General features: G+C 40.1%; 1 protein-coding gene across 6 annotated transcripts in view; it reads right to left on the bottom strand.

Annotated features, from left to right (window-relative positions):
• MID1 (midline 1) overlaps window positions 1–18,731 on the bottom strand; it is a 349,991-nt gene that overhangs the window by 122,990 nt on the left and 208,270 nt on the right. For 5 of the 6 annotated variants that reach the window (XM_006120186.4, XM_006120183.3, XM_006120182.4 and 2 more), the window contains exon 3: window positions 9,171–9,287. The exons of the other annotated variant lie outside the window; for it this stretch is intronic. In XM_006120186.4, coding sequence (XP_006120248.1) covers window positions 9,171–9,287 — 117 coding nt within the window. The remainder of the gene's footprint in view (window positions 1–9,170; window positions 9,288–18,731) is intronic. 6 annotated transcript variants of the gene reach the window in all.

The following is an 18,731-nucleotide window of genomic DNA, read 5'->3' as shown; positions in this document are numbered from 1 at the left end:
TTGCTCATTCCACTAAATAAATTGAAGGAGGGAGGGGAATATGAACGTCTCTCTTTATGAAAGAGCACGTCTACACTACAGGGAAGCCTCAAAATTAGTCTGAGGCAGGCTTCCCTAATGTGAATGTGCTACCTTGATTTAGAGCCCCAGGAGACACTAGGGAGTAATTATTTTGAATGGTTCCCGGGAGGAACTATTTCTAAAAAGCAGCCGTGGAGCGTCCACACTACAGCTATTTCGAAATAGATATTTCCGAATAGGCATTATTCCTTGTGGAATGAGGTTTACAGAAGTCGGAGTAAACTGTCCGTTATTTCGAATTTATTTCAAAATAATGGAATTGCTGTGTGGACGCTCTCATTGTTAGTTCAAAATAATTGTGCTGGGTAGATGCACCCTTAATGAATAAACCCCACTCAAAAGAGAACAGAGCTGATGACTTCACACAAGTTACTCCAGACATAACTGACAACAGTCCCCATTAGGTCAGAATGATTCCAGGCTTTGACAACTTGTATCACATAATGGCTGTTCTGGTCAATGGCTTTTTTGGTTTCCCAGTCTCTTATATTTCAGATAGAAATACTTGCTTCTTGTCCTTCTTTCCAAATCTCATTATCAGAATACTACTGTTAGTGTATTAATTAATCAGACTTCATCTCTGACAAAATTGTAGGCTTGCCATTCCAACAAATTCAGTGTTGCCTTAACTTGCTGGATTTCTCTTAGAAGAAGTCTACCTAACAGAGAGGAATCTTTTGGCCAATCTACATGGAAAAAAGAAGACATTGCTTTGACACTCCCCTCTGCAGGAGATTTAGTTCATTAAGAGACAGAGTTAGCCACTCACATTGAGTAGTATTTTACTCTGATTAGCCCAGTTGAAAGCCTAATCTTAAAATAAGGTTTTATTTCTAGTGAATAAGGGTGGCAAAATCTGGCTCATAGAACCTACCTTTATATCTCAGGAAGGTGCTCTAACCACTGAGCTATGGAATATTCTCTCCTGCTTATACATTGTCTCTGTGTCTGTGAGGAAGTGGGGACTAGACCTGTAGTCTGCCTTAATTGGTAGACTATAGAATCATTTACTTTCTCTTTCTCAGATCATTGTTTAAGTAGTTAGCTACTGTGGAGCAGTCATGGGGTCAGACAGAGTGAGAGAATGACTGTGTAGTCCAGTGGTTAGGGCACTCCAGGATCCCAGTCCCCCTGCTCTCAGTGGCTCTTTATTCAACAACAGAGATGTATGATGTGGAAACCTGACATCTGATGAAGTGGGCTCCAGCCCATGAAAGCTTAAGCCCAAATAAAATTGTTAGTCTTTAAGATGCCATTGGACTCCTCATTGTCTAGCTCAAATTATGTATCTTATTCCAAACTTAGGGTTCAGTGTAGATGCACTGCAACAGTTTACATAGGTTATACCTGGTTTGCAAGATTAAAGTCGTATTTCCTGCTCTTATAAAAACAGACATAACCTGAGTCCCATGTGATGGTGAATGCTCACCCTTTGTGAGCACCTCCTGTTAGGTGAGTATAAACCTGCACTCACACTCCCTCTCTTTTTATTCTTCCCTTGTTAAAACTGCCCTTCAGTGGCTCCTCCGTCCAGCCAAGTCACGCAGTCACTATGGCTATGTCTAACACTATAGAGTTTTTGTGGAAAAACAGCCATTTTTCTGCAAAAAACTAGTGGAGCATCCACACTGAAAGTGCATTCCTTTGACAGTAAATTGACCGTAAATAGAAAGAACAGAGGAGTTTTTGTGCAACTGGTATCCCTCTTTCTATGAGGAAGAAGCCTTTTTTGCGAAAGAATTCATGGACAGAGGGTATATCAATTTAAAACCCCCTGCCCACCAAAAGTCAGCATGAATCCTCTTCATCCCCTCTGGAGACAAGCTCTCAAACTCTGAGGCTTCACAGTTAAAAAATAAATATTTTAAACAGATTTAGTTGCCTTTGCTATAAACTTCATTTTAGGTTATTAGAACTTGAAAAGTCTAGCTTAATCTTTCATGCCATTTATGTTTTGCATTTGTCTCGGCTGGGACATGGAAAAGAAGTCACTTTCAGTTTTGTTTATTGTCCATTTATAGTCCATTTCAAATTCTGGTTCTCACATTCTAATATAATCCTTTCATTTTTGGATTGTAGGCATTCGGGGGAAGGGATTTGTTTGAACAAAACATGCCCAAGATGATTTTTTTAATGAACTTATGTTTCTTGTAAACATTTATTTTTACCAAACCTGAATATCAAGTCAAATTTGATCTGACAATTATCCCTGTAAGTGTCACTTATCGGGAAGGCCCCGTTTTAAATATCTTGGGTTCAGAGATTAATTGGTGAGGAAAATGTGTTATAAAAAGGTGGTGATATTATATAAGTGGTTCAGCTGAATCAAGTGTCTCAATGCACAGTATTAATAAAGGGATTGTAAAAGATGTGGGTTAGGTGTAAGTCTTTAACAGCCTTAAACATTTACCATTCATGTGCCCCGAGCCCCAGGAGTGCGGTGCATTCATGGCCCTGCCCCCCGGCCCATGCGTGTCCCCGCCCCCGCCCGGTTTGGGCATCCCGTGCGGTAGCCTGGTCAGCCTGTAGCTTAGGCCAGCTCTGTAGTCAGGAGAGGTTCATGTTCTTCCATGTGTTTATTGTTGCTAGGTTAGTCTGAATTAGTTGATTTGTAGTTAAAAGGGAGTAAAGGAAGAGTTCTTTTTTGTCCTGGTCTACACTGGGGCTTTATTTTGAAATAATCTCCCTTAGATTGAATAAATAAGTGGAGCGGGCCGCTTATTTAGAAATCTGTACTCCTGCTTTTCTCGGGGAATAGCACTAATTTTGAAATAGTTATTTCAAAATAGAGGTAGGGTGGACATTCCAGTGCTGCTATTGTGAAATAACTAGTCCCCAGAGTTATTCAGACTAATTATTCCCCAGTGCTTCCACGAGGCGTACAGATAGTTCGGAATAGCTTGCTAGTCCGAACTATCTAGCCCGTGCCGCGTGTAGCCCGCGCGGCACGGGGTTAGCACTGGCCGGCTTTTAAAAATGGCGGTGCCGGCTTTATGCTAATGAAGCCCGGGAAATTCAAATCCCGGGCTTCATTAGCAAGTTCGGTATGCATACATTACCCCCCTAGTTCGAACTAGGGGGGTAGTGTAGATATACCCTATGAGTGGTAATTATATGCTCTAATAATAAGAATATAGCAGTAGGGATATATTATCGACCACCTCATAGTGACTATGAACTGCTAAGAGAGATTACAGGGGCTTAAAAATAAAAAACCTCAATAATGAGGGATGGGTATGGGTTTCAATTACCCCCATTCTGCTAGGGTACACATCACCTCAGGATGGGATGCAGAGATTAAATTTCTTGCTACCTTAAATGACTGCTTCTTGGAGCAGCTGGTTCTGGAACCCACAAGGGCAGAAGTAATTCTTGATTTAGTCGTAATTGGAGCGCAGGATCTGGTCCGAAAGGTAAATATAGCTGGAGTGCTTAGCAATAGTCAACATAATGTAATAAAATTTAACATCCCTGTGGCATTTAATTTCAGAAAGGGGAACTACACAAAAATGAGGTTAAACGGAAATTAAATGTATAATGACAAAAGTAAAATCTCTGCAAGCTCCATGGAAACTATTCAAAGACACCATAGTGAGGAAAATAGAACGGAGCATAAACTCAGTCAAATTAAGTATAAAAATATATTAAGAAAAGCCAAAAAAGAGTTTGAAGAACAGCTAGCCAAAAACTGATGTAGTACATAAACTCTGATGTATATAAAAAATTCTGATGTTTTTTATTAATATCAGAAGCAGGAAGCCTGCTAAACACCCAGTGAGGCTCCTAGATGATTGAGATGCCAAAAGAGAACTCAAAGACGATAAGGTCATTGCAGAGAAACTAAATGAATTCTTTACTTTGATCTTCACAATTGAGGATGTCAGGGAAATTCTCAAACTTGAGCCAGTCTTTTTAGATGACAAATCTGAAGAATTGTTCCAGATTGAGGTGTTACTAGAGGAGGTTTTGGAGAAAATTGATAAACTTAACAGTGACAAGTCCCTGGGACCAGATGGCATTCACACAAGAGATCTGAAAGAACTCAAATGTGAAATTACAGAACTATTAATGTAGTTTGTAACCTATCCTTTAAATTGGCTTCTGTACCCAATGATTGGAAGATAGCTAACATAACACCAATATTTAAAAAGGGCTCTAGAGGTGATTCTGGCAATTACAAATGGGTAAGTCTAACATCAGTACTGGCAAATTAGTTGAAACTATAGTAAAAAAATAAAATTGTTAGACACATAAATGAATATAATTTGTTGGGGAAAAATCAAAATGATTGCTGTAAAGAGAAATCATGCCTTACTAATCTACTATAGTTCTCTGAGGGGGATCAACGAACTTGTGGATGAGGGTAGTCCAGTAGATGTAGCAGACTTAGATTTCTAGAAATCCTTAGCAAGGTCCCTCACCAAAGGCTCTTAAGTAGTAAGTTGTCATGGGATAAGTGGAAAGGTCCTTTCAGGGACTGATAACTGGTTAAAAGAAAGGAAACAAAGGATAGGAATAAATGGTAAGTTTTCCGAGTGGAGAAAGGTAACTAGTGGGGTCGGTACTGGGACCAGTGCTATTCAACCTATATACAAATGATCTGGAGAAAGGAGTAAACAGTGAGGTTACAAAATTTGCAGATGACACTAAACCGCTCAAGATAATTAAGACCAAAGCAGACTGTGAAGAGCTTCAAAAAGATTTCACAAAACTAAGGGTATGGCCACACTAGCCACCCTAGTTCGAACTAGGGTGGTTAATGTAGTCATTCGAACTTGCAAATGAAGCCCGGGATTTAAATATCCCAGGCGCCGCCATTTTTAAATGCCCGGTAGCTCGAACTGCCTGCCTGCAGCTACACACAGCACAGGCTAGGTAGTTTGAATTAACACTCTTAATTTGAACTACTGTTACCCCTCATTGCAGGAGGAGTAACGGTACTTCAAATTAAGAGTGTTAATTTGAACTACCAAGCCTGTGCCGTGTATAGCCGCGGTCAGGTAGTTTGAGCTATCGAGCATTTAAAAATGGCAGCGCCCGGGAACATGCAAATGAAGCCCAGGATATTTAAATCCCGGGCTTCATTTGCAAGTTCGAATGACTACATTAGCCACTCTAGTTCAAACTAGTAAGTGATTGCACAACAATACCCTAAGTGATTGGACAACAAAATGACAAATGAAATTTAATGTTGATAAATGTAAAGTAACGCACACTGGAAAAAATAATCCCAGTTATACATGCTAAATAATGGGGACTAATTTAGTTACAACTACTCAAAAGAGAGATCTTGGAGTCATTGTACATAGTTCTCTGAAATCATCCACTAAATGTGCACTGGCAGTCAAAAAAAGCAAACAGAATGTCAGGAATCATTAAAACAGGGAGAGAGAGTTAAGACAGAGAATATCTTATTGCCTCCGTATAAAACTATGGTATGCCCACATCTTGAATACTATGTACAGATGTGGGTGCCTCATCTCAAAAACGACATATTGGCAGTGGAAAGGTTCAGAAAAGGGAAACAAAAACTATTATGGGTTTAGAATGGGTCCCATATGAAGAGAGATTAAAAAGACTGGGACTTTTCAATTTAGAAAAGAGGTGATTAAGGAGGGATATGATAGAGGTCTTGTTATTAATGGTTCACAATCCTGCTGGAAAAGTATAACAAGTGGGGTTCCGCAAGGATCTGTTTTGGGACCAGCTCTGTTCAATATCTTCATCAACAATTTAGATATTGGCATAGAAAGTAACCTTATTAAGTTTGCAGACGATACCAAGCTGGGAAGGGTTGCAACTGCTCTGCAGGATAGGGTCATAATTCAAAATGATCTGGACAAATTGGAGAAATGGTCTGAGGTAAACAGGATGAAGTTTAATAAAGACAAATGTAAAGTGCTCCACTTAGGAAGGAACAATCAGTTTCACACATACAGAATGGGAAGGGACTATCTAGGAAGGAGTATGGCAGAAAGGGATCTAGGGGATATAGTGGACCACAAGTTGAATATGAGTCAGCAGTGTGATGCTGTTGCAAAAAAAAAAAAAAAAAAAATCATGATTCTGGGATGCAATAACAGGAGTGTTGTGAGCAAGACACGAGAAGTCATTCTTCCGCTCTACTCAGTTGGGGTATGTCTACACTACCCCGCTAGTTCAAACTAGCGGGGTAATGTAGGCATACCGCACTTGCAAATGAAGCACGGGATTTGAATTTCCCTGGCTTCATTTGCAGAAGCGGGGCGCCGCCATTTTTAAAACCCCGCTGGTTCGAACCCCGTGCAGCGTGGCTACACGGGGCACGAACTAGGTAGCTCGAACTAGGCTTCCTAGTTCGAACGACCGTTACTCCTCATGGAATGAGTTCCTGTTTCCTTCCAAGGGGCTCAGAGCTGAGCCCTCCCCCCATTGCCTGGGGCCCAGCGAAGTCTCTTGCCAGCCCTGCCTAATGATGTTGCAGTTCTACCAGCATCAAAGTGGTTTCACTTCAAGAACTGGCATTACATATACAAGCTAGAGTTCTTTTTTTGCCTGTATAAGTTGTGTCTACACTAGGAAGCTTTGTCTGTACAACTAGACCTCTGGCATACACCTGTACAAACCTTTTCTAACATAGCCATGGCCTCAGAGTCATATTACAAACATTCTTTACAGTTTGAGTGTTTGATTCAGGCTCATCTCTACTTCTCGTGGTATAGCACTTTATCAACAACAGGGAGTGCCCTAAAGGGAGCTACATAACCATATGCCTGTCTGCTTTGTTTATAATTAAAAGATCACAAATCAAATTTTGAATTCTGTTTCATCAGTACAACCCAGAACTACTCCTCTACTTCAATGGGATTACTTTGGATTTACACTGGTGTAAATTATGACAGGATATGGTCAGATAAACCAATGTAAATACTTTAAAAAAACATCCAAATGAGTAGTCCCATGGCACCTTAGAGAGAAACCAATTATATGTATAGTGTCGTGAGCTTTCGTGGGCAAAACCCACTTCTTCAGATGAGCATGAGTGGAGAGTGCCACAGGACTACTCATTTTTTAAAAGTTCCAGACTAACATGGCTACCCCTCTCAGACAATGTAAATACTGTATAATTGAGATAATACGAAGAAATAATAGTATCATAGCAACTAGGAACCCCAGTCTCCAGTCATGGTGCAGTATCCTATTGTTCTAAGTACTATACAAAGAGAACATTTACAATTCAAATACAAAACAAGAAAACGGATGGATAGTAACAGATTCAAATTTATTGGAGCCTGATTTTAGAATCCTTACTCATACTGCAGAATGCTTATTTGATCAAGTACAGTAGAGTCCCTATCATCCGACGTAAACGGGACTGACACATGGTCGGATTACCGAATATGTCGGATGATAGGGACTGCTGCTGGGGAAGAAGCAGCCCTGGCAGGAGCCTCATCAGCTGCTCCTAGAGAGCACGGGGACAGCTGATGCTGCTGGGGCCGCTTCTTCCCCAGTAGCAGCAGCAGTAGCTGTCCCCGTGCTCTCTAGGAGCAGCTGATGGGGCTCCTACTGGGGCTGCGTCTTCCCCAGCAGCAGCGCATCAGCTGCTCCTAGAGAGCACGGAGACAGCTGCTGCTGCTGCCGCCGCCGCCGCCGCCACCGGGGAAGAAGTAGCCCCGGCAGGAGCAGGAGAACGGCCCCACTCGCTGCCCCGTTGTCCTGGGCAGGAGGCAGCAGCTACTCCAAGAGAGTGATGGGGCAGCAAGCGGGGCCATTGTCCCCACCCGCGCTGTATCCGACCCTGCAGCTCCCAGGGACAAAGTCCCCGGGAGCTGCAAGGTCGGAGAAAGCGGAGTGTCGGATTACCGGGAGTCGGATAATCCGGACTCCACTGTAATACCAGGAATTACTCACAAGAGCAAGAGCTGGTTTAAGTAAAGGCTCTACAATCTGACCCTTCATTTGTAGGCAGACAATGCTATTAAAAACAAAAACCAAAACTGAATACTGATTTCGAACGAGATTTTCAAATTACACAATAAAGAGGAGACCTTTTAGCTGTCATATACAGTTAAAATGGCTCCCTGACTTTACTGTAATGCATAGCTGCACAATGAGGTTTTCTAGAGCTTTCCTCTAACAAATTCTTCTAGAAATGTTCAGTTTAACAGGGAGGGACTGAAATAAACTGCTTCCGAACTCGGATATTTACCTGACCTATTGGACCTTTTCAGGAAGGAAACTAATTCCTCCAAGAAAAACACGTGACAACAGATTAATAGTCCCACTATGTGCACAGTAATCATTCAACAAGAAAATTCCTGTCTCTGACTACAAGATGAACTGGAGTTCTTATCAGTCTGAGAATATCTGGAAAAGTGTGCAAAGTAGGCATACCTCTATGTTCCTTTTCCCTTTTGCTAGTGACACTTTTATTACTAACTATACACATCAGTAATTTAGAAAATAAATACTCCTACAAATGTGTCTGTAATTTCTGATAATGTACTTTGTAACCGGATATACTCAGTAGTGCTTACAAGCTAAATTAACACATCCACTTTTTTTCTTTTTAAAGAGGCAATGTCACTGGAGGCAATAAATGGGCAGTTTAATTTGCAAATTTGTTCACAATGGACTTTGGTTTTGTGCCCATTGACTAAATGGCACAGTTTAAAGCCCCATTGACTTCAATGGGGCAGAATTAACCTCAACAGGATCCTAACAACACTGCTCTGAGCGGGGATTTGTTTGTGTGTTTTTCTAAAGAGCAGTGGTGATTTATTTGACAACGTAAATTGCATTGATTCAACAGGGAATGTGCAAACCAATTTGGATGAAGCAAGAAACATTTTCAAACTGCTCAAAATTCAAAGCAAACTCGAAACTTTTCAAGGTTCAAAAAAGCATAATTAACTTTATTTCTCTCAAGCCCTCTGCCCCCGAAACTGGAAGCACTACTTTTTCTGTATATACTGATCTAAAAGGCAACAGTTCACCACAGACATAGCACTTTAATATCTGCAGAAAATAACAGATTTATTGTTTTTTCAGCAAGGATTGGAAGCACTGAAGTAAATAAAAATAGTTCTTTGCATAATATTTCTTACCCAGCCAGAAACAGAAATCTCATGACATCCTGTTTGCATGAGACTTTTAGTCCAGTTTTTAGACGCGATGTTTGAGAAAGCATCTGAACATCTGGAGTGCTGCTCCACCATTCCCCCCTGCAAAAAAAGGGGCTAATTCAGTGAGTTGGGTGGCAATTAAAAAAAACGGTGGCTAGGCATTAGGAAGGTGGCTGTTGCTATTACTGTTCTTTTCACTAAGGTCACATAGCCCCATGAGCTACAAAAGAAGCATCAGAAGAAGGTCAGCGAGGAAGCAGCACATTGAGTACAGACAGATTTGTACTCAATTTACTGGTTTAGTAAAACAGTAGGGACATTCTGCCTTCATTTAAACATGTGCAATAAAACGCATCATTGTAAGTGTTGACTAATTTGACCAGGAATTGACACCAGAATTTTTAGCTTGTGGGGGCAAGTATTATTCTTTGGGGTGGGGTGGGAAAAGCAAGAGGGGCAACTAACAGAATGCAGGCATTATATCCTGCTGCAGATAACTTTTTCTAACCTGTACATTTAATTATAACCTTCAACTGTAGCTTTTGGCACTCAGCCTTTGACCCTACCAACTCAAATCCTGTTCCCTTCAGATGAGGAAAGCCCAAAACACAGTGGAACTGCTGTGATTTTGTGGTGGCCATTACAATTAGGGTTACCAGATGGTTTCAAAAAAATACGGGATACACTTGATCTTAGTTGGTGGGGGGGGGGAAGGGAGGGGAGAGAAGACAACCGACTGGCAGGAAGCAGGGCTGGCTGGGAGAGGGGTCAGGGGTAGCAGGGCTGGCCGCGGAGGAAGCGGGGGAGGGGAAGCGGGGCTGGCCCAAGCACATGCCGATTCCAGGGTTCTGCCTGTCCCACACATGGTCCCAGGCCAGGAGCACAGGCAAGTCCGGCCCCGGGGATTCCATCCTGCCTCGGCCCCACCCCTCTCCTCTCTACTGCGTAGTTGTGTACTGCCTGGCTGGTAAACACACTCACGCAGTGTGAGCGTGTCTACTAGCTAGGCAGTATGCAACTACGTACTGATACTCATGATAATAATAAAACTTACTTTATTAGAAAATATGGGACTGTCCGGTCAAAACCGGACACCTGGCAACCCTAATTACAATGGCCCACAAGGCACCAATGTACCAGGGAGACAGGAAGCTTGGGAAGGGCAAGGAAACGGCCTTTCATTCTGTGATAACATATTCCTCTGCAGTAAAAGTGCAATGGCTGTGGAAAGTGTATGCCCTTGATGGTAGCAAATGCTGAAAACTTTCTACCTCTTCCCAACTTCATATTCACACACTTTTGCACCCATTTCTCTTCTATTTGACAGAATCTATTTGGATTGCATACATAGAAAAAACACGGAGAAGATCTGTTTTTATTTTTGGTTAAGTTGTATATTGATTTTACTTATGGATGCACCAGCAATATATTCTTTTAATAATTTCCTCCTCTCTATCAGTCTCTCTGTGTGCAGGGGAGGGAGAGTTATTTTGATGGAGAATATAATATTTTAACAAATATTTAAATGGTCTGTTATCCAACCCTTCATCCCCTGTGCGTACACTCAAACAGATACACATACTTTTCACATGTTAATAGATTATGTATACCCACTAGGCTACACCTATGGGGGAAAAGTCAATGTGATAAGAATTTTATTCTTCCCTTTTATCTGTTTTAGTAAGTCAATAAGAGGCAAAGAAAGCACAAAGTGTCACTGACTGGAATCTAACAAATGTAGCAAATGACTTCTCCTAAATAAAATACATTTGTGGCAAACAGCTGCCTCTCTGTAATCAGTCTTAAGTCTGAGCCTATAATTTAGGCTCCTTTAAATAAAAGAGTATAGTTATACAGCCTCATGTTTCAAGAAAACAAAGCATGAATCAAACAGGACACATGGATCATTTTCAATGAAAAGCTTGCCACAGTGCATGCATAGACAACAAATGCTAGACAGTGCTAGCTCTAGACCAAATGGCATCCCAGGCAAGGAGCGTTTTTGGCACCCTCCCCCGTTCCATCTGTTAAACTTCTGAGTAACTTGCTGGCCCACGAAAGCTCATCATCTAATAAACCATCTTGTTAGTCTTTAAAGTGCTACATAGTCCTGTATTTTGTTTCACCCCAAGTGTGGTGTCAGCTAAGCCAAACATGCTGTCAGTTGCCTGGTCACCTCCCCCTAAATTCGGTCCTAAGTCACCAATTATACTGTCTTTTACCTGACAACTGGGTTCTTTTCAACAATGGAACTCTTCTATTCTGGTGTCTCTTTTCTCATCACTTTCATGGAAAGATTACCTCTCCTTAGTCATCATCTCCCTCAGCCCCAGCATTCTAAGCCTGTCATGAGTGTGCTAAAGATTAAAATATCATACTCCATCCAAAAATGTTTGTGTTTGTTTACAACAAGACAAGTTAGAGTTTATCTTTTAACACAGAATTAAAACATCAATATTTTAAAACAAATTCCAAAAGCATGAGACATGGAATTGTGCAATATAGCACAGGCAATTATAGGAAGTAATACAAAAAGGGGAGGTGCAGCTTGTGATTTTAGACACAATCCCAAACAAGAAGTGGTAGCATCAATAGCACCATTCTAGGACAAGTCCCAGGCACTTCTGAGTCACTATTCCTCCCTTGCAACCTCTTCTATTAAGAGGAAATTACTTCTTCCACCTCTCTGGCTCAGCTAAACAAATAAGCAATTATCTACAAATTCTGAAAATTATTCAGAGCTGTTATTTTGATGGCTGAAATGAGAGATTTTGGACTGTCACTGGGTGGCTCCCTCCCCTCAACTCCTGTGCATCCAGACACCCACCGCACACTCAGATTCCCCTTCTGAGTTCCATTCCCTGAATTCAGACCCCCCCATCTCCCACTGAATTCCCCTTACTTGAAAATCTACCTTGCCAAGCCACACTCACTCTGCACCTGAACTACTCCACCAAGCCCCCCCCCATGCCTAGAACCTCACCCTACCAAGCCCCATCCCCACTAGCTTCCAAATCTCCTTTCTAAGCCCTATCCCTCCAAACCGCCCCCCCATCATGTCCATACACAGGTTCCCCATGCAGATTTCCAACCGCCTTCCCCTGAATTCCTACCATGAGTCACATTGCCCCTGCACCCAGACCACCCCCATAATCCTCTGTGAACCTCCCTCCTCATCAAGACCTGAGCCAAGCCACCTGCACCCTGATGTCCTCACAAAGAACCTTCTCACCACACATGGATTCCCCACACTTGGGATGCTGCCAGGCTGAAACTGCCTGCCCCCTCTGGATCTGGGACCACGGCTGGGTGTGCAGGAGAGTGTTCCTTTTGCTTGGTATTGTGATGTGCTCAACACAGACATGGCCCTGGGGTGTTTTTGATGGAGGCCCTGCTCTTGCACGGTGTCAGGGTTGGATGCAGACCCATCACTGACGGGGGGGGGGGGGGAGGAGGAGGGGGAGTGCTAGTTGATCCTCATTTTTGTGCAGCCAATGGCCTTCATGCCTCACTGCCCCACTAGAACCTCCCTTTCCATTGCCCTTCTAATCTACTGTCTGCAATAGTTTCTGTTCTAGCCCAACGTCACAGCTGATTACAACAATAAACGTATAGTTTAATTTGAAACAAATCTGTTTAATCTTTATTTACCCCTGAATATATTTCCCAGACCTAAAGGCTACGTCTAGACTACCCGTGGCTTCTGAAAGAAGACATGGAAATTAGGCATATCATCTTCCGATCCCTTTTTTGGAAGAGTTTTTTTCGAGAAAAAAAGAAAAAAAAAAGCAGTCTAGACGGGAGTTTTCGCACAAAAGCCCACTTTTTCAAAAGAACCCTGTAAGCCTCATTTTTGGAGGAATAAGGATTCTTTCGAAAAAGGGAGGTTTTGCACAAAACTCCCCGTCTGGACTGCTTTTTTTTTTTTCTTCAAAAAACCTCTTCAGAAAAAGGGTTCGGAAGAACATATACAAATGCATGCCTAATTTGCATATCTTCTTTCGGAAGCCACGGGTAGTGTAGACATGCCCAAAGAAAAGCTCTTATGTAGCTCAAAAGGTTGTCAATCTCACCAACAGAAGTTGGTCCCCTGAAACATATTACTTCACCCATCTTGTGTCTCTAATGTTTTATATGTCCGAGAAAGGACACTGACAAAAAGGCTACAGTTGTTTATGAAACACAACTCCTGTTAATCACAAGAAAACATGAAAAGATACATCTCAAAAAGGAGAATTTTAGCCACAGTCATTTATATTGGATCCCCTATTCTTACAGTTTTTGGAGAGCCTTCTGATCCACCAAACACTGTAAAATTGAATTAAAAGGTCATGCTTCTACACCTGCTGCTCAACCTAATGCTTCTGATTGCTAGGGTAAAAATGTCAAAAGCATGCTCTCAAATTACACATCAGATTTTGCCTGCCGAGTCTTTTTTGAACTCACCATTTTTCATATCCATTTTTTTCAGATTATGTGAAAAACTGAATTTAATTTTAGAAGTTGGACTGAAGCACCTTTGAAAACAGATCCTTATATAAACAACTGTTGACATATGATATGTTAATGCTTGTGGCCTAAAGGAGAAAAAAGTTACAACTGAACAACATTCAGTGCCCCTTGCCTTCTCTCTTCCATTTTCAAAATCCTAGGAACAAGAATAACTGTTTTAGAGACCACAAATATTAGATAATCTTGCAAATTTTATCAAAATGCCTTGACTGTTACAATATCTGTACCAATCTAGTTCTAGCTGCAATGACACTTCAGCAACTGCAGAGAAGAAAATTAAAGAACTCAGTCAATTCATTGTAATGGAAAAGAGGAATACTAAGTTAAAGTACCAACACAGGAATTTTGTTGAGGCACTCTAGAAAAACAATAGGTCTGAAATGAACACTCACAGGAAAAAATCACAAGGAAAGTGATTTTCACTATCCACCCCTTTACAGGTCATGAGAAAAAAGGACATCTCAAATTTTTTCAGTCAGCATTGTTAGCACCATATGGCACGTCATCCAAAAGTCAACAGTACATCACTTTTTTTCTTTCACTTATTATTTATAGGATACACAAAATATGCTAAGCCTTTTACAGGCACGTTTACAGACTTGAGGAGTTTATTTGATCACAAGAAAAAAATAAAGGAGAAAACATACACGCATAGCAGTATTGGGCATGCTATTTCTTTTTCCTTTTTTTTTTAATGATCTTTATATCTAGTCAAGTCCCTTGAATTACTCATCACTGCTGCCTTATGATAAAAATGCCTCCTCTTTCACTTGCCTCCCTTCCCTCCTTCGCCTTCTACTCTCCCAATTCTTGGTTGAGTATGAAACCAACTAGTTAGATAATATCTGCATCAACCATCCCAAGGTAACTTGAAGGTCTAGTAGGGACAGAAAAAGGCCTCCCTCGTGTTTTCTACCCCACTACTCAGGAGCAGCATCAGCCGTTGGATCAAGGTGTCCCCTTGGTGGTACAATCAATAACCATAGCTATGTACAGTTCCTAGCACTATATAGCCTTGACTTAATTGGTCTCTGAAATCTTCTTCTTTAACACTTTAGCCCCATCAACTGGGGTCTGCTCTGAGTCCTCTCCCTCCAAAGTGCTCTATTCAGTGCCATATCCTCCATCATACCACATGTTAACATGTCATCCTTTATGACATCCCATAACTTCTTCTTTAGTCAGACTCTCTGTCTCTTCCTTCATAGAATCATAGGGCTAGAAGAGACATCAGGAGGTCATCGAGTCCAGCCCCCTGCACAAAGCAGGACCAATCCCAACTAAATCATCCCAGCCAGGGCTTTGTCAAACCAAGACTTAAAAACCTCTAGGGATGAAGATTCCACCATCTCCCTAGATAACCCATTCCAGTGCGTCACCGCCCACCTAGTGAAATAGTTTTTCCTCATATCCAATTTAGACCTCCCCCACTGTAACTTGAGACCATTGCTCCTTGTTCTGCCATTCATCACTACTGAGAACAGCCTCTTTCCATCCTCTTTGGAACCTCCCTTCAGGAAATTGAAGGCTGCTATCTTCAACTTCTCATTCTTCTCTTCTGCAGACTAAATAAGTTAAGATCCCTCAGCCTCTCCTCGTAGGTTAAGTGCTCCAGCCCCCAATCATTTTGGTTGCCCTCTGCTGGACCCTTTCCAATGCATCCACATCCTTTCTGTAGTGGGGACGCCAGAATTGGACGCAATATTCTTGATGTTGCCTCACTAGTGCCTAATTAAATCTAAATAGACCACTATTTTATAGGCTCTCTCTTTATACAATTATTTTCCTGTTGGTCTCTGCAATATACATTTGAAAACAACAACAGCAGCCCCCTTTCCCTAGATTCAGGAGCAGCTCCTATGACATGGATTCCAAAATAACTAGTTGGCTGCTACGTAAGTCTGATGGAAAAAGGATGTGAAATAGGAATGACTGCATTATACACAACTTTGAGGAAGGAGAGGCAGCACAGATTATGAATATTCGCACAAGGTGATACCATTTTGTTAATAAATATAAAAATTGTGGATAAGATGTACAGAATAATTTAGAGCAAAAGAAAACAGCAATGAATTTACACTGCAAAGTTTTTAATCTTCTTTCAAGACCCTAATGCTAGAATACATGAAAGAGAATTGATGATGTGTTGGTAACATTACTTGATGCATGTCAAGATCAGAAAACAGTGAAGAGAAAAACCTAGTGGTCTTAATAATCAATTTAATCAAACCCAAGACCACAAATATTAAAATGCCTTAATCATAATCATATGATTTTTGTGTTGCATGATTGCCGGTCACAGTTAAGTGTTAAATGGCTGTATTATAGTGCTTTAACATGTTTAAACACAATTTGCATTTCCCAGGCTTATAATGCTTGCTTTTAGAATACTTACACAAACGCAGCAATTATTTTTTACACTTACATTTTTGTTGTGAACTCTCAAACTCAACTCCACTTTAACACCGTTTTGTCTGAAAATGTATTTGACAGTTTTAATTTAAAAGACCATGTGAATTTAAAATAATAAGCTCACGGGGCTATGGTATTCTTTATATACACACATATATTAAAAAATTAACTGATTTCTGCCTCTATCACAGCTCACCACCCAACCACTAAGCATTTCCTAAACTTATTATAAGAATTATTTTTCCCTTTACCATTTCTGCTATTTCATTTTTAAAAATTTCAAAAAAAATTATTTCAATTTTGATATAGCTATTTATTTTTTAACCACATAAATCTCTGTCCTTTCTAAAACACCTCCTATGCACTGGTTCTTCATTACCATCTAAACTTCAAACAGATAAGGAAGATAGCACTGTGAGGAGAGACTGATGGTCTTCTCAGTAAATCATTTGGTCTTGTTAAAATTGAAAGCAAATTTTGGGAGGGATTTGGAACAATGCTCAGCGCCCCAAGTTCTGGACTAGCATGATGGAAAATTATTACAGACTTTCTCAATTGATTTCTTAATCTAGTTTCCCTGAAAACATAAGAAGAGTGTAAAACTGCATTATAGTATAATCCAGTGGTCCCCAACGTGGTGCCCGCGGGCACCATGGCACCCGCCGGGGCATTTATGTGCACCCGAGATGGGATGAGGTTTACCTGGGTGGTCGACAAATACCTTTGATGTCGACACCCACACGTCCAGACTATCGCGCTGAGCCGACAAACAGCTGATTAGCTGTTTGACGGCTCAGCGCGGCAGCCATGTAAATTTAAATGAAGCAGCGATTATTTAAATCGCCGCTTCATTTTACTATGTCGGGTAGCCTAATCTACATGCCTCTGGCGACAGAGGCATGTAGTCTAGACGTATCCCGAGTAACCAATACCATCAACACAACATTTTGTTAAATAAAGTTACTATGAGACAAAAATGGGAGAAAACCAAACAGTAAGTCCAAATAACTCAGTGCCTTTGGTAGACTTGCTAAAGTTTTGTTTAATATGCCACAAAACTTACATGGCTACTTGTTTTTTAATAAAGTAGATCCTCAGAAAATATAATAAAATATATTATTTTATATTATATTTGAACTTATTTGAACATGTAGAGGAATTTTTTATACCACTTGTTTTTCTCTGTGAAATTATAGTATATAGTCACATGCACAAGTCACTTCAGGCATTGTTGGCTACCAAGCAAAATCTAAATTTACTTTAAAAGATTTTCTAAAGAAAAAATACTTAAAAAGTTGTTACCATAATTAAATGTTAGATAGTACTGCTCCTCTCTCCACCAAAACATTCTGAATTGGAAGAACACACACACACACACACACACACACACACACACACACACACACACACACACACACTTAAGGTCACACATTAAAACAAAAAAGTAGATGCGAAAAAGAGAATTCTCATAATTGTATAAGTATGTTAACATAATACATTTGTGTAGTCAGGAATGATTATTCTATTTGTTACCTAGGTTACATATTCTTTGTAGCACAATAATCCCCCAAACACCACGGCTACACATATATATTAGTTTTATTTTTATTGTCTGGTTATCAGTATACTGCAAGGAGAGGAGTATGACTATATGTTTAGATAATATTCTATACAAGTAAATGTGATTAAGTATCAATATATGACACCAAAAAGAATAATCTAGGCAACAGAATACACAATTTTTAGATCAGGCAATATCTAATGCGACAATTTATTAACTCCATGGTATGGATATTTCATTCCTAATTTATGTATTTTAACAATACAATATTTATTAAAACTGTTTGATTTAATTCATTAAGTTCACATAGGGAATAGCCAAGAAGCTATTGAATTCCAGTTTCCCTAGGACACATTTTGTCAGGTTAAATATACTTTTATTAAATACGAAAGCTGCATAACTTGAAAGAAAGGTGGCAACTGGCTATTGCTCAAAATCATTTAAAACTAAGCAAGCAGAAGGAAAATATTCAATCTTGTAAGGTAAGTTAACAATTCTTCCACATTCTTCAAACCATATGTTGTACTCATTGACAGAGTGAAAAACTGATCCCATTGACAAAGTCTGTGTTTGTTTCTTCTTAGGTGCATATTCTTTCCTAAATGCATTATCTGTATAATTTCCTCTAAGGCTAATGTTAATAAAAGTTACAAAGATAAAAAGGGAAAAGATATCCATGGATATGAAAATTGGTAATAGGAAAGATGTTTTTAAAAGGATACATTAATCAAGTTAAAAATATAGATCCATTACATTCATAAAGTTGCTAGCAATAGTCACAAGTATATGATATATGGAATGCATATATCATTAGATGCATATAAATAGTTGTGTATGTAATTTTAACACATACATTGTATGCACACTGACATGTTTCTATTTTCATACATACACACAATGCATTTGTGCATGTGTTTAAATATGGATATTACTAGTATCTTGAATGTACTATACACATATACACTTGTCTTATACATACTTTGTTATATATACACACAAAAAAACACATACATATAGCTATTACTAGTAGCTTTGTGTGCATAGGTATTGATCTATAC

This window comes from Pelodiscus sinensis, chromosome 1 (genome assembly GCF_049634645.1).
Source record: "Pelodiscus sinensis isolate JC-2024 chromosome 1, ASM4963464v1, whole genome shotgun sequence".
Lineage (NCBI taxonomy): Eukaryota > Metazoa > Chordata > Testudines > Trionychidae > Pelodiscus > Pelodiscus sinensis.
This window is presented reverse-complemented; position numbering and strand designations above follow the sequence as displayed.